The sequence below is a fragment of the Carassius auratus genome, chromosome 23 (assembly GCF_003368295.1).
Source record: "Carassius auratus strain Wakin chromosome 23, ASM336829v1, whole genome shotgun sequence".
NCBI lineage: Eukaryota > Metazoa > Chordata > Actinopteri > Cypriniformes > Cyprinidae > Carassius > Carassius auratus.
The window spans coordinates 9,322,128-9,339,027 of record NC_039265.1 but is presented as its reverse complement, the minus strand read 5'-3'; the positions used below and the strand labels follow the sequence as shown (position 1 = coordinate 9,339,027).

The 16,900-nt window shown below is 36.1% G+C and overlaps 2 protein-coding genes across 2 annotated transcripts; both read right to left on the bottom strand.

Moving 5' to 3' along the window:
• Positions 1-1,601: 1,601 nt before the first annotated feature.
• LOC113041227 (uncharacterized) lies at positions 1,602-3,851 on the bottom strand. The gene is made up of 3 exons (XM_026199645.1): positions 3,482-3,851; positions 3,021-3,190; positions 1,602-2,185 (listed from the first exon to the last, which is right to left on the bottom strand). Exons 1-3 carry the CDS (start codon positions 3,636-3,638, stop codon positions 1,715-1,717), a joined length of 798 nt encoding a protein of 265 aa, XP_026055430.1. The 5' UTR covers positions 3,639-3,851; the 3' UTR covers positions 1,602-1,714.
• A 2,865-nt stretch (positions 3,852-6,716) lies between these two features.
• On the bottom strand, positions 6,717-14,684 carry LOC113041226 (protein phosphatase 1K, mitochondrial-like). Its single transcript, XM_026199644.1, has 7 exons — positions 14,571-14,684; positions 12,982-13,397; positions 11,758-11,858; positions 11,339-11,504; positions 10,172-10,316; positions 9,730-9,864; positions 6,717-8,892 (listed from the first exon to the last, which is right to left on the bottom strand). The coding sequence occupies exons 2-7, from the start codon at positions 13,371-13,373 to the stop codon at positions 8,761-8,763; spliced, it is 1,071 nt and encodes a 356-aa protein (XP_026055429.1). The 5' UTR covers positions 13,374-13,397; positions 14,571-14,684; the 3' UTR covers positions 6,717-8,760.
• Between the last annotated feature and the right edge of the window lie 2,216 nt (positions 14,685-16,900).

Sequence of the window (16,900 nt, the reverse complement as noted above, 5' to 3'; positions counted from 1 at the left end):
AATATTTGGACTTGAGGCTTTTTTTTACCTGTCGATTCAGCATGTACATGGACCCACACACAAAGGTGGACACACTCTAGACGGGTGTGCCAGGTATGGTGACCACCCGTCCCGCGTAGCGCGTGCGCGCACAGCGTTTGAAGCCCAATACAAGCGTCCCACAAATTGAGACTGTGTCACGCGTAATCAATGCTTGCTCAAAAAAAGTTGGTCGCTATATCTGGAGTCACCAACCCGTCGATCGCGGTCGACAAGTCGATCTTGGAAGCATTTTAAGTCGATCGCGAAGATTTTTCAAAATCTGAGAAAAACAGGTGCGAGCCTCCGCGGACTGCGCGCGCACCTCCCGAAACAGACGAGACATTTATACTTGACACAACTGTTTTAGACTGAAAACCAGACCATACAACTGATTTAGACGCGGGTGACGGTGTGATGAGATGTACTAATATCCGTCTGCTCGGGCATGATTGTTTTAGGCCTGTAATTGATTGATTATTGAGGTAATAGGGATGACACGGTTCGCCCGTTCGGTTCACCACACACGGTTCGGCACGCGCTTCAACTTAAATCTGACAAAGCATCTGTAATATCATCTGTAATATGGCTTGCTATAAATGGCACGTAGAAAAAAACAGCATTCAGCTAATAAATGTTTCTGTTGATGCATGCGCATTCTGGCTTCCCAGACATTACAAAAACATGAGAAAAAGAAAAAAAAAATCCTGGACAAATCATTCACTCTTGTTCAACGCGAATGCTGTATATGAGCAGTTATTTATTCCGTCATCACCTGGGTGCTGATATCTGTGTTTAAACTAAACTCATTTAAGTTTTGTCAGTTTAAACATTTAAGAGCCAGAGGCATCGAGTTCACGCGCGCAGTGAGAAGATTTGTGCATGCGCTCATCCGAAGCGCGCTAACCTGCACCTCGGCACGCGCGCAAATATAAGATCTATATTGAGCAACTACAATTCATTTTAATCCTATAATTAGATGTTATAATTTATTATAAAGTGAATAAATTGTAATGAAAAATAAACAAAATGAAATAGCTAAAGTTCAAAATTATCGTATTTGGAAGAAAATGATTACCTTTAACAATTAACTACATTTTGACACGACCTGCAAATTAACACTAGGAGTATGGTTGGACGGAAGCAGTGTGACAAAAATACTATCCCATAATTTTGCACAGTAATCTGACAATAAATGTGGCACACCCAGATTTTCATATGCACACCCAGAGTCTCTTTTCTGGCTACACTACTGATATACAAACATATATGTGTGTGTGTGTGAGAGAATAAAGCTATAAAATATATAAAAAAATAAATAAAAAATAAATACTTCTAGGGTTTTATTTTGCTTTCAAAATATGTGTTAGATTACGATTTTTTATTTTTTTATTTTAGTGCATTTTAGCGTCTTTATTGAAGATTTCACTGTACACTTACACGATGCTGCCACCTGCTGGACTGATGCAGTATTTTAACTCAAAAGCGGATTCGATGGCACTTCATCATGTCAAACTAATGAAACAGTCAGGGCTTGTTTTAATTATCCATCATCTAACATCCACAGAAATAATACACTGACATGATGTTCAAATTGTTTTATTATCTAACATGTAGATTTTATCAAAGCCTCCACCAAGAAAAATAGTTCAGTAAAACATCTAAAACAAACAAGAACCACATTTCACCGTATATATTAGTGTTGATCCTCAGTTTTGAGCACTCTCTGTTCGTGTCTCTTGGGCGCTCGAGGAAGTCTCTCTGAATCCTGTGCTTCGTAGAGAAGAGCCATGATCTGTCTGCGGACGCGCATCTGGACGCTGGGGTCTCTGAGCAGACGGTACTCGAGGGCCACCTGGCTGGAGAAGACCGCCGCGGCGTCCAGAGACGGGTTCTCCAGGACCTTAGCGGACATCTGCTTCAGCACCTCCAGCTTCTGCAGCTCGATGTCGGGTTCGGAGGAACGTGTGCGTTTGCCGGATGTGCTCCGGGGAGACGGAGAGCACGAGGCTGTTTCCTCAGGGATGCCGGTGTCTGGAGTGTCAGGCATCGGGGAGAGACACACACTGATGGAGTCGAAGCTGTCCACTTCTTTATCCGTCTCCTGAGACATTTCATCCGACTCGTCCAGAGCGTCCTCCGCTTTATCAGAGGACGGCAAACCCAGCTACAAGAAAACCAGGGTGTTATGACTCGTGCAGTAAATCTAGACATACAAAAGGAGTTCACTGTATAAAACTTTCACTCTTGTGAAATGTCATTTTTTGTAAAAAAAATTAAAAAAAAAAAAAGCATGCAATTGATTGCACATGCATTTTGATTACTGTAAAATTAAACTGAATTGAGAAAAATTATTTATATTTTATAATAATATGCATTCATTTGTTTGCTATTGGTTTTGATAATAAATGTGCATTAAATAATGAAAACAGAAAAATAATCTAAAATTTCTTTAAGGGCCAAATTAAAAAACAAAAAATGTAATTATAAAAAAAAACTGTCAAAGAACTCAATTGATTACATATGCATTTTTATTACTACAAAATTAAATTACTCAACTGAATTCAGTAGAATTAAAACTGAAATGAAATTATAAAAAAAGTATTTGTTAAAAATAATAAATTGTTGGGAACAATTCACAGTTTATTAACTACATTAGATTCCAGCACTATTAATCCATTATTAAAATCAAAAGTTATTTTTATTAATGTTATTTAAGGGACTTGAGCAATCACGGACTAACAATAGACAGCTGTATTCATTAACTAACATGAACAAATATTAATAAATACCCAAACAATGTATTGCTCATTGTTAATAAATGTTAGTTAATGCATTAATTATAGTAGTTAAAAATCGGAACCTTATTTAAAAGGTTTCCTGATTAACTAAACATGCTTTTTGGTCACTAAAATGTAACTGAAAAGAATGCAGAAAATGTAAATGTTAATTGTAAAATATCATAGGACTCTGTGCAGGTTCTGCTGTGTTTGCAGACGTACAGTGGTCTCGTGCCGCCGATGAACGATGTGCGGCTTCAGGAAATCAAGGGCCCTCAGGAGCCAGCGCTGCCTCATCGTGAGGGGCTTCCTCTCACCCGTGTTTGCTTTAGGTTTCTTCAGTCTGGCATATTGAGTCCTCAGAGACGCCACCCGGGTCGCCACCGCCTCCACTGAGGAAAATAACACATTTCATAGATGCATTTCAAAATGCATAATGCGGATCCTAACCTGTGCATGCTGTTTAAAGGCAATCGAGAGTGCTTACATTAGAAAAAGCCATGCAATTAATTGTTAGTTATTGCAACAAATATATATCTCTGCAACTTTAGACAAGCTTTGTGCACCAGGGTCACATTTAAATTTAATTCCTTAAAAGATATTTCGATTGCACTTAAGTTCTTGTTCTGTCTATGCACTCATTGAAGGTTTGCACGAGCTGACTGCAGGTAGGTAACCCTCACCGGGCATCTGCAGCGCCTCGGAGACCTCCCTCCAGCGCTTGTCCTTCTCCTCTCGGTTGTGGTAGTCTGCGGAGGAGATGTCGTACAGACATGCAGACTGCTGCCAGAGCTCGATCAGAGTCTCCTCCGCCTCGGGGGTCCACGATCTTCCAGTCATCGCGAGCGGAATATACTCTAGTCTCGCCGATCACTGTGCTACGGTCGCGGGCCTCATTTACATAATCGCTGGGAACGCGCGGGCGCGTGAACGAGCGCAGCGACGCGACGAGACTCGAGTTTTATGGATCGGAAGACTGGGAATCTTTTACTGTCTATGGAATATCCTTGTTTTAGAGTAATGGTGGCTTATAAACACCCGTGAAGCATGCATACTGCCACCTAGTATCTCGGAGTGTGTAGACAGAGCAGGGTTGCCAGGTTTGCACAACAAAGCCCTTCCAATTGTTACTCAAACGCCCAAAACTAGCCCGAGGGCGTTTTGACCCTGACGAAAATGAACCAGGGTTTTGCTTTAACCATATTTGTAGTAAAACTTCTATTGTGGTTATAAAAATGGTAGTCAATACGACAAAAAATAAATAAATAAATGATTACTACAATTTTACTATGGTTAAACCATAGCTATTTTTGGTAAGGGGACGGGGTTCCATCTGTAAAAAATAAAATAAAATAAAATAAAAAAAAGTAAATATTGTGTTCTGAAATACACTCAGAACAAAATGTATAAAAGCTTTTGTACACTTTTGCATTCTTTAGGTACAAAGTTGTGCCTTTTGAAAAGGTTCACACGTTTTGTTTTGTTATGTTTTTTTTTTACGAGGTTCCTCTGGTAAATTGGGGCTATATGGGAGAGCGGGGGGGGTGTTGGGGGGGGGGGGGCTGTGCATGTTATGCTATGCATGTTATGAATAGCATAGTTTAACAATGATGGGCATATTTTTTTTCATATGAAATCGCCATCAAGGAGATCTGTGTCTCCTTTTGTTGGTTTCTTGACCTGTTATGTTTTGGTGGTGATGTTACACTGCTAGTTGTAAAGTGTGTTCATTAAAATCACATTTAGCTTGACCAGCGAAGCCAAGTAAAAATAAACAGAAGTTTCTTAGAAGTCCAATTTCTGATTAAATGTATATTGTATTGCTTTAGCATCACTTATAATGTCAGATCTAGTAGTATTGTATAAATCAGATGATTTCAATAATTTACAAATCACACAAAAAGTTTCATCTGAAGCAACACAAAGACCACAGACGTCAAGAATCAGCATATGAATCTCAACAATGGTGAATCAACAAAATACTTCATGCTACAATGCATGAAAAAATTGCCTTTTTCAAAGCTATTGTAGGTTGTATGAAAAACACAAGGTGGCTGAATTTGCATGCTTTTTAGATGCATCTAAATGAAGCTTATAGACATTATACTAAATTAAATTTTTTACAATTAAATCAAGCTTTGATTATGTTGGTGAATGGCCTTTCCGGAGTACCGATCTGAATCAAATTCAATTACTGTTTGACTGTATATGACTGTATTTAGTGTAAAAAAACAAAACACAGGACACTAAATTCAGATCTAGGCTTTTGTAGACAGTTGAAGTCTGAGGACACAATGGCAGAACATACATGCACGTAATATCAGTAAAGGAGTCTCATGCTGTTCTCGTGTATTTTTAGCCCACCGACTCACAAGACATGTGGGATGTGTTTACCATCTACAGATCGAGCCATAGTTCACCTTACGCTCCAAAGTTCAAGGACCAAGATTGCCGTGGGCCACTGTTGAACCATAACAAACTCACATTACAGCAATACACTTTTCTCAAATTTGCTATATCAAGCAGCCCCTTACCAAAAAGTAGTGTACTTCAAGTTTATAATATTAAGTATACTTAAGTAAAGTTTGAGTATATTTTATTTAAAAGTATACAAATGCTTGTAAGTGTACAGTTTTAATACTCACTGGGACTAAATTGGCCCACTTTCTAGTATATAAAAGTATACTTTTAAGTATACTTTAAGTTTAACAGTAGCAAATATTGAGTACACTACTAGTTTACCTCTATGTTTGTAGTTTTTACTGCAATTATACTAAAAGTGAACTTTTAGGTACACTGATAGTTTACTACGGTAATTAAATACTTTGTGAAGTATAGTCTCAGTAAACTACTAGTCTAGTAGTTTTATACTGCAAGTATACTCATGTGTTTTCTTTAAGTGAACTTCACATCATACTTTAAGTACACTACTATGTCCCTATTTAGGTTTTAATGTGTATATATGGTGTTACATGAATATCTGAACAGACAAAACATCCAAAGAAAGAACAAAGAAAACTAGCAGCTTCATGCATTATTTTTTTAAATACTTTGATGTGGGTAAGTTTCATTAAAAAAATAAATACAATTTTAAACTAAAAGCTGAAAAAGACTATGAATTGGATTCAGAATGATAATCAAAACTTAGATGGTCGACCTCTTCATCTGTCATTTTATTCCATAACTTTACAGTTTTGATGCTGTTTCATGTCAGATGATAATGTTACATGTGCTAGTATCTTGCGTTTCTTTTTTCTTCTTCACTTGTGTTTTTTTAGAAATTCTGTACAGAAGATGTGTACTAGCGCCCTCTAGTGTATAACAATGAAAACACAGATTCTAGGAGTATAGCTCAAATATATTTTTGTATGTATAAGTCAAGTATACTTAAATGTCATATTAAGTATATTTCTGAGGAGTACATAAAGCCCATTTCTGAGAAGTACATAATAAGTAAACTAAAAAAAATACTTTCCTAAAAAAAGTATACTAATAGCACACTCAAAAAAGTTTATTTTTCGTAAGGGGCATAATGGACGTTTTTTTTGTTCAAGAAGCGAATAAGGCCAAAGCCAAGTGACTTACAAATTGCCTTCTTTACTTTTTAAATTCACATTCCTAGTCTTAATTATCATTGCTTGTTTTTCTAATGAAAATAAATGATTGTCTTTGTAATCTTGTATCAGAATGTCATAAATCGCCTCCAATTCCAGATCCGCATGTACTCTTTTATCCAAAAAGCATCCAATGCTTAGTTGCAATATGAAGCAACATCTGGGACATTTGTTCTAAGCTACAAAAGTTTTAATGTGCTTCTGCTGATAGCATTTGAAACATAATTAAAACCATTCTAGTGTGCTGAAATGAGTTCAGCACTTGTTGGTAAAGATTCATGTTTATTTAAGAGGAGAAAGTAGCTCACCATGTTTCATAGCAGTTTTTATTTCACAGGAAGTTCTCTACAATCGTATTTCATAACTGACATGTGATACCATCAGCAGTGTAGAAGATATTTATACTACACTGAGAGAGTACACAAGCCAATCTCTCTAAAACAGTACTGTACACCAATGCAAAACTTTGGGATCAGCTTAACCAAATGTCTTTAGTAGTATTACCCACTTGACTTGATTTGTCAATAAAATCACGTTACAAAGTAGTAAGGCACTAAAAATGTCCATTGTGCTCAGATAACTAACATTTTACACTTTTAGGGTACATTTACAGGACGTCTGTAAACTTAAAACTTAAAACTTTGCATACAGACACCAATGTCGTCAAAGTGATCCCAGTTCACGCGGATCCACATAAATGACTAAAAACACTGTATTATGCCAGGCCTGTAGATGGCGATGTCACTTTGCAATGAAACATAAACATTCTTCGATATGTAATCAGGCATGCCTTTAGACTGAATACGTAATATGCATGTGCATGATGTCACCGGTTTTACAAATTAGCATTTTTAAAGTTTACATGGAGACAATAACGGTATAATTGTCAAAAATGCACACTTTGAAACATGTTTTAAAAAGTTTGCGTTTTCAGGTCCCCAAAATGGCATCGTCGTGCAAATAAACGACCAAAACACCAGAAAGTTTTCTGTATTTCATTGTTGAAAAGGGTGTTGTGTCAAGTAGAATCAGTGTAAAAAACTTGAACATGAGAGAAATCTTGACATGTTCATGCAAAACACTCGATTGTGCGGATTCCTATTGGAATGACTCAATTTCACCCGCAAAATTTTGCTGAGCAACGATAAATGTGATACACCTTGATAAAGTGCAAATAAATCACAAAATGCAAACTTGCAACAACAAAAAAACGGTGTGCACACAATGCGTGTATTTTACTAAACTACATCGCCATCTACTGGCCCGGCATGAATAATACAGCGTTTTTAGTCCGTGTAAATAAGGATGAAATGAAATTTTCAAAAATGCAAATGCAGCTTTTACATTTTTAGAACATTGTTGTCATGCAAATGAACAATTAGTCAGATAAAACCAGTCAATTGTTTAAAACAGAAAATACAACATCATTAAAAAAATAAACAATTACTATTTAACATAGTTATAATCATTATTATTATTACTATCATGAAATATTAACTATTTATTGAATGCGTGTGCACATATGGGTTGGTATATTCCACAAGTTACTTTTATATTCAGTAATAGCATAATAATAACTATCGGAGGGATTGGCATGGTATGGACATTACAATGTTAATGTATTTGGTCTTGGCAGAATAGATCTGCTTCGCTGCTGCTGCTGTTGCCAATACATCCATAACATGCTGCTGTGAGCAAGTAAGAAACATTGCTGATCCAAATATAACATACATGAAATAATCCACATATAGCATACACGAATCACCTCACAGCAGGCCTATACAGGTGGAGCTGGGGGAGGTGGAGGGCTTCTGAAGCAAGCTGCAACTGCTACGGTAAACCCTAGTCATATATTTAAATGCTGAGCAGCGAGCTCATTGGTTACCGATACAGGAGGGAACCAATCAGCTGTGCCATGTGATAATGATGTCATTAGGACAGATTGAGTTATAAGTACTGTATTGGAAGGCGCCATCTAGAGTTTCATGCCAGAACTCTGTATAAACAGTTTTAGCCAATAAATAAAGTTATAAAGACTCATTTGTTCTAGATTTATTATTTAACTTTTGTTTGATGGGCCTCTATCAGTGTTGACACAATTACATACACAGAATTCAATCATCTTATGTTTCGAGAAAGAAAGACGTAATTATTTAACACAATGAGTGTTCCCTAACAATAAATAATAATCCACCAGTTTTACTCTCGCTTAGGATGGAAAGTTGCAAAAGAACAGTTGTTTTCATGATCTTCAGACTGGAGTTCATACAGTTGGACTTTTGTTTACTATGAGAACAGGTTGTTATTGGGAGTGTTTTTCTCTTGTTGAGATGATCTTTTGACCACCGTTAGGACCAGCGGCCGATGGAGGCAAAGTTTCGGCTCATGTTGTACGTATATTCGCCGTTCTGATGTTTTCCCCAGGCTCCAAATGGGACGACAATGACTGTGCTGTTGTCCTCCGAGCCGTACTGCAGAGCCTTAACAACACAAACTCAACTTTAGGAAGACGAATCTTAACGCTGTTGTGTAACAAAGTAGCGTTGTCAAATAAAAATTCGAATTTCGAATATATGTCGAATTTGAATGCAAAAAACGTTGCATTTAAATTTTAGGTCTGCGTCAGGAAGCCTTATCAGTGGCGCATGAAATGCAATATCTATTTAGGTGTCATTGCATTTTAATCCTTTTGTAACCCAATCCAGTTAAACTCACTAAATTTGTCGCTGTTCATTAAAAATATTGCGCAAAAAAGCCAAGCCATTCACACAGAATGCACATTTATCACATTTTCTATAGGGACATCTTTTACTGATGCACTCTTGCAATTACAAATTAATGTAAGTTCAACTCAAAGTTTTGAGACTTTATGGTGTTTTTTCCCCATCCCATGAAAAAAGTACTCTTTGTGATTGGTTTTCGGTACTTTATATTAAAGTATACAAACATATCTACAAACATTATGCTATTTTGTTTCAAAATTTTACGCAACTTCATTATATTTCATTTAGATTTTTTTTTAAACATTATGCACTTTTTTCAAAGATAATTTTGTTATTTTATTAATTTGAATAAATGTGCATTAGTAATATTTTGCTCGATGCGCCCTCTTGTGGCCTTAAAGCTTTTTTGCCCCTAGCTGAAATTCTGCACTTTAAATTTGAATATAACTGGAGATGTTGATAATATTTAAACACACAATTCAAACGTAGTTTTTCAGCCATTTCGACAGCAAAGTTATACCTCATTCAAATGATGGGCAGAATAACTTCAGTATCCCATTTTTACTTTGTCAGATTATGATTTAAGTTTTAAACCTGCTCAGCGATGACGTTTGCCGCCTCGGTGGGGTCGTGGCACTGGTTGATGACATCACAGATCTCCTCGTTGGTCATGATGAAGTTGATGCCGTCGGTGGTGAGAACCAGGAAAGAGTCGTGAGCGTGATGCAACTACAGACGTGAGAGAACAATGAGAGCAGATTTGACAAGTTTTACGAATGGAATTTAGCACTATTTCATGTTTCAAGTCACTTAAAGGAATAGTTCACACCAAAAAATACAAATTGAACGAAGGTCTTATGAGTTTGTAACGACATGAGGCTGAGTAATTAATGACAGAATTTGCATTATTGGGTGAATTAACCCTTTAAATGCTGATCAAATGTTTGAAATGACACAAAATGAAATAAAGCACAAGTTAAAAGCCAGACTTTTATTTTGAAATAATGCAGTTGACTATAATTTGACAAGCGCATACTAAAGTTCGAGTGGTCTCTGGTTCTGCGATCACACCGCTCTTCTTCAGGTCGAAGTCTCCGATGCTGCGGGTCATTGCCAACCGGCCGTTAACGTTTGCCTGACCGACACTATTCCAGGTCACAAACCCACCACTCTGACGAATCCTACAAACACAGATATTACTTAAATATTGGGTAGGTTGCATTCATTTGAAAAAATATATATATATATAAAATACAGTAAAATCAGTAATATTGAGAAATATTATTGCAGTGCAAAATATCTGTTTTCTATGTGAATATATATTAAAATGTAATTTATTTCTGTGATGCCCAGTTTAATTTTCAGCATCATTACTCCAGTCTTCAGTGTCACATGATCTTTTAGAAATCATGAAAATATTCTTATTTACTGCTCGAGAAACATTTCTGAGTAAAATAATTAAAAACATTTCTGTTATTTCGAATAAAATGTAATATAAGAGTTAAACTGTGAAAAATAGAAATGCTGTTATTATAGCTAACTAAAACCAAAACTATTAAAAATATACTTTTGTTACTAAAAATAAAAGTTTACTGGAATAAAAATGTAATAAAAAAAAAAATCAGTTTAGTTGAGGCTAACTTAAAAAATGGGGGAAAAAACCCAACCTACATAGGCCTATTTAATATTAAAAATTAAAAACAACAAAATTACTATACCTAAAATGAGATTAAAAATATTAATATTTTAATACAAACTATAATAGTATATAGCTAACACCACAAACACAATACTATCTTAATTTCTTTCATATTATATTTAGAATCTTTAAATTTGTTGACTGTAACAATAAATGACATCAAGATTTTGTTATTTAGTGGAATTACATGTGTCCAAATCATTGGTACTGTCCAATTACTGGCATTTACAGGCTAATCCAAGATATTGTGACAAAATGTGGTTAAAACACTCAGTGGTTAAATCAGTAACCTAAAACAGAACTTTTATTTAAGTGATAGACAGAAATTGTTCTGCAAACGAACGCTTGAGTAACACTGCACGCACGGTTTTTATGGATGTGAGTTGTAATGTGAGTTGCAGGTCTTTGCTTTTATTAATAGCACATAAGAGAGCGCTCTTCTATCACGAAACATACCAGAACGTGTTATTCCTGGAGCGCTGGTGTGTGTGTGTGTGTGTGTACCTGTGTTTCTCATCTTTCCTATCTGGCGTGTGGTCGTCGGTGAGTTTGCGCACTTTTCCCTTCCTGCACAGCAGAGCTCGACTGTCTCCCACGCTGCCGACGACCAGCTCGATCCCGTCTCGTAACAGCGCCACCGTCGCCGTCGTGCCCACCATCATGAGGGAGGCTGGAGCACACAAACAGACACACTTTACTGGAGTGTGCATCAATGCATCAACTGACAGACGCAGTGTTCCCACTCTAAACCGAATTCACTGACTTTCACTTATTTTCCATGACTTTTCAATGACTTTCGGAATTTCTATGACCTATAATTAACAGAAAAAAACCCTGGGAACCCTGTATGTTTAATGCAATGCAAGATGCTTTGGATAAAAGCGTCTGTCAAATGCATAAAGAAAAACGTGAGTTTTTCATACCGTTGCCGTACATCTGCAGCTCCGCTGACAAAGCCGCATCCACTTGCAGGAACGCTTTAGACACAACTGCTTGTAAATCTGTTTCCACCTCCAAACAATCCCTACAAAACACGAAATCCTCGTCATTTCATTTACAATGATGCATGTTTATCCCTTACATTAGATACAGGTCGGCTTGACCTGTAATGCATTTTTCAATGTTGGAAATACTGCATAAAACCTAGGATGTTTTTTTTTAACATTTCTCATTGAGGGTAAAATGAAATGTTTGCTGTTTACATTTTTATGCATGATATTCTGCTTTAATGTTTGAGATTTAGGAAAGTACGCAAAAAAGGTTAAAGAAAAACTGCTTATAATGTATAACTGTTGATAAAATTCATATTTCTAATTTGTTTAAATAGTTGTCAAATGCCATTTTTTATGTGTATTAACGTTAAAACTGCACCGTTTTTTTTACCTGATTTATTTAATATAATATTTGTAATAATAAATTCTGTTTAAGATATTTAAATTTTGTAATTTGTTTAAATAGTTGGTAAAAATAGTTAAAACAAAAATTATATTTAGTTTTTTTGAAATGTGTGAGAAAAATATGTATATTAATGTTAAAGGGTTATTGTTTTTACCAGATTTTTTTATATTTAAAATAGTGTTTTTAATTTTTAAATTTACTAACTTTTTAAAATATTTGTTAAATACAGTTTTTTTTAACTGATCGTGTTTATTTGTTTATTTTATGTAATGTGTGACATATACAATTTTTACCTTTTTTACCAGATTTTTCATTTAATATAGTTTTAATCTTAATCTTTAATTTTTTTAATCTTCAATCTTTTCAAAACATTAAAATATATAGATTTTATAACATTCAAATATATATATTTGTTAAATACAGTTTTTAAACATTCTCATTTTTATTAATTTTTTGTATGTATTAAGATGTATTAATTTGGTTTTCAATATATTTTTTTAAATATTCACATTTAGTTTTTTTTTTTTATTAAATAAAAAAAAAAATTTTTTCAAAAAAGTTATTTATGTGCACATTTTTTTTTTTTTTTTTTTACTTTTTGGTTAATTATCACTATTAGTATTATAGATTTTTAGTGTTAAATCCCATTTAGGACAAACTGTCCTGAAAAAAAAAAAAAACCGTGAGCAGAATGTCAGTCTTCTGCAAGGGTCAAACATGTTTAACTGAGCTGAAGGTCAGTCCTGTACCGGATGTGCTGCTCCATGTGTTTGTGACAGAAGTCCGCGGCCTGTGGTCCTCCGTGTCCGTCGAACAGAGCGAAGAAGAGGACGTCATGCGTGAGTCTGCTGGCCTGGAAGCGGTCCTCGTTGTCGCGCCGGCGGCCGATGTGGGAGGCGCAGCCCACCTTGGACAGGCTGATTTGTGGGATGGGGGTCCCATAGCGGATGCTGGGAGGCAGCAGGATGGGCTCCTCTATCCGGTTATCCCAGATCCCGAAGGAGTCCCACGTGGCTGGACGTCCGCTTCCATCCACGTCCAGACGAGTGCTGCTCCAGCGGACCCCCCCACTGGTGCTCCGGCCCACCGAGGACAGACCGCATCGGAGCAGACGGGACACTGAGGCCACTGAGACGGACATCGAGACGATCCTCAGACGGGACTCCTGTCCATAAAATCAAACTCACAGTTACTGTGTTTATTTCAAGGTGTCCTTTTCACATGTTACATGCAAGTAACCCTAAACCAAAGCCTAACCTTAGAGTAAGTACATGTTACATTGCTAAGAATTCATTTGAACAACTTTAAAGTCGATTTTCTCAATATTTAGATTTTTTTTTTGCACCCTCAGATTCCAGATTTTCAAATATTGTTCTGTCCTAACAAGCCATGCATCATAGAAAGCTTATTTATTCGTCTTTCAGGATTATTTATAAAGCTTAAGACTGTTTTTGTGGTCCAGGGTCCCAAATGATAAATAAACTAAACATTATTTTGCGAACTTAAAGTCAGTTTGTGCATGTTGATCTGAATGACCCCTAGTAGTAATAGTGACCTCTTCAGCCCAAGTTCACATGCACGAGCTGTGCTCAACTGCTGATCTTTGAGGGACGTGTGTTTCGTGTCCAAACAAACACAAGCAAGCACAAGACTGTAAAAGTGACGTCACTGGACCATGTGACATTGACTCTGACATTGATGTTGTATCATAACAAGAACACGTTCTGCAATGAATGTTAATGTTGCATAATGCACGCACAATTTAAATCACACACACACACACACACACACACACACACACACACACACACACACACACACACACACACACACATATATATATATATATATATATATATAATTATCTTTGTTCCTGAGGTTTTTGGTATTTATTTATTTTTTACTTTTTATCTTAAGTTATTTATTTAATAATGTTTGTTTGTGTTTTACTTTGCCGCATTTGAATTATTTTCTAAAACTTAATTTAACTTTATGCCTGTATTATGTGAAAACAGTAAAATAATTACAACGCTTACACACCAAAAACAAAGGTTACACCAAACAAACTACACCAAAATGCGCAAACAACATGGATAAACAAATTTTATATTTTATATATGTATGTTTTTAGTGTTTTTACTTAAACAGCCTGGTAGTCTAATTAATAAATATAGTTAAAGTCCCAGCAATAATAATATAACGCAGTTTTTCTTAGTATTAATAATTCGTCAAAACATTTAGGCTAATGTAACGTTACCAGTTTTCACGGGATGCTTCAAAAAAAGTCACTGCTTATTACAAACGCAAAAATAAATGAAAACAATTTACAGTAACTTACCTTCTGCAAATAAGCAGGTTTATCATTTAGTTTGCAAAGTTGTCGGTGTCCGACTCGGTCTCCTGTCCAGCTGGAGTGACACAAACTAAGTTAAAGTGTGTCAACTAGTTACATTAATAAATAATCCTGCTCCAGGGGGCGCTATGCGGCTCAAAAGATTTTGGGGTAACTGAAACTCTAACCAGATAAACGCAAACGGCTGTGATTGGTCGATCCTTAGCAGCGCTGAGCAAAGTAACACGTATCAGATGCCAAGCGGTGCTTCAGAAGCGGGTATGGATAATAATTAAAACCGAAATTATAGCTGAGAGACACTTTGGCAATCGGTGAATGGGAATTAGGGATTGGACAATGAAACGTTAAGAAATTATATTTAGACTAATCCTACCTGACCAATCAGAGACAGCGTACTAGCTGCTAAGCCCCGCCCTTCTGAAACCCATTCTACGCGCTTGTTAAATTTCTGTAGCATACACAGAAGGGTATTCACATTCCATTACACGACAGTATCCAATCACAAGCCGCCTTTGCACTCTTCTCGTCCAATCAGATGGGGGGTGTGTGAGGGTTTAGCTCAAGCGTCTTCTTTTTTTGGTGCCACTGTCCAACATCATTTTCTTACCGACTTGAATTCGAACTGTTTGATTTAATTACATGATAAATTGAATGTTTGGTGTTACTTATGATTCCAACATAAAACAAAACAAATTTCAGAACATGAGTCCCCAACATATTATTGTATTATGATTAACAATTTCTCTGTAGAGCATCAAACATACAACAAAAAACATTTTAACTGAACTAAAATGTGTAACAGTGCCAAATGTGGTTGATTTAAACATGTATTAGGGACAGAAACACTACCAGTGTGTGTGTGTGCTTGGACTCTTATCTCTCCCTCACACACACACACACACACACAGATGGATCACAGCATGTTTCTGCTGTAAACACAGCAGAAGTCCTGAATAAAAGATCAGCAAGTACTCAAAACTCAAACGTTTTAATACACTATAAATAACTTATTCCTGAGGAGACCATAACATGAATTGCAACAAGATTCACGTTTTCTTAAGCAAACAGCAGCACTTGCTTGGTAACAAATAAATGTTAGGGCAAGATTATGTTTTAAGCTGTGTGCAGTAAATGAAATGCTGCACTTACTGTAGCACATCTAGGAATCAGACTTGTGGCAACACGTCCCGTTTTCTGTAGGATCTAGAATGAAAATTAGCAGGCTAATGGATCCAGAATGGGTGCCGTGAGAATAAGAGTCCAAACATCTGATCAAATATCGTGGATGGATTTTAATTTGACAACATGGGCTCTGAACTCTCGAACTGACTCAAATGATTCGCGATCCCCAAACTGACTCAAATGATTCGCGATCCCGCTCCGAACTCCCAAACTGACTCAAATGATTCGCGAACCCCAAACTGACTCAAATGATTCGCGAACCCGCTCCGAACTCCCGAACTGATTCAAAGGATTCGCGATCCCCAAACTGACTCAAATGATTCGCGATCCCGCTACGAACTCCCGAACTGATACAAATGATTTGCGATCCCCAAACTGACTCAAATGATTCGCGAACCCGCTCCGAACTCCCGAACTGATACAAATGATTCGCGTTCCCCAAACTGACTCAAATGGTTCGCGAAAAACACAGAAACTCTGGTTACAATCCACTAAAATAAAAGTTTGGTCTAACTCAAAGAAATTATGTAAGAAATTGCTTAGTAAAATATACTTAAAAATATATATATATATATATATACTAAAACATTATTTTAAAGGAATATCACACAAGGTTTCATAGAAGTTTTAATTTAAGCTTGCCAAAACAATAACACCATATTTTTCAAAAACTATTTCTAAAAGTACATTTGTATTTGTGCCTATAATGCTTATTTATTTATTATTATTGTCAGCTAATAAAACCTATTCTTCAGGGACTATATTCATATAACATCTCAGGTTAAATGTAGCTCTTGACTGGTTGAGTTAGATGATGATTAGCATTAAACAGGTAAATGTCATAGCTGTTAAAATCTTGTGTTTCTTATAATAAATTGACATATTGATAACACTGAACCTTTTATAATGCTCTTAATTACATGTTGATGCATACTGTATGCATTAGTGAGTGTGTGGTGCTTATGGGGTATGGTCACTAATTTCTTATATGAACTGTTTCAAATGCAAGACATTGATTGCATGAGATTAAGTTTGTAAATGATAGCCTGTGTCCTTTTGTAGTGTGCACATATATTTATCATCAAACTGTGATAACTGTGACTAAATTCAGTATATATACGTTTGCCATATGT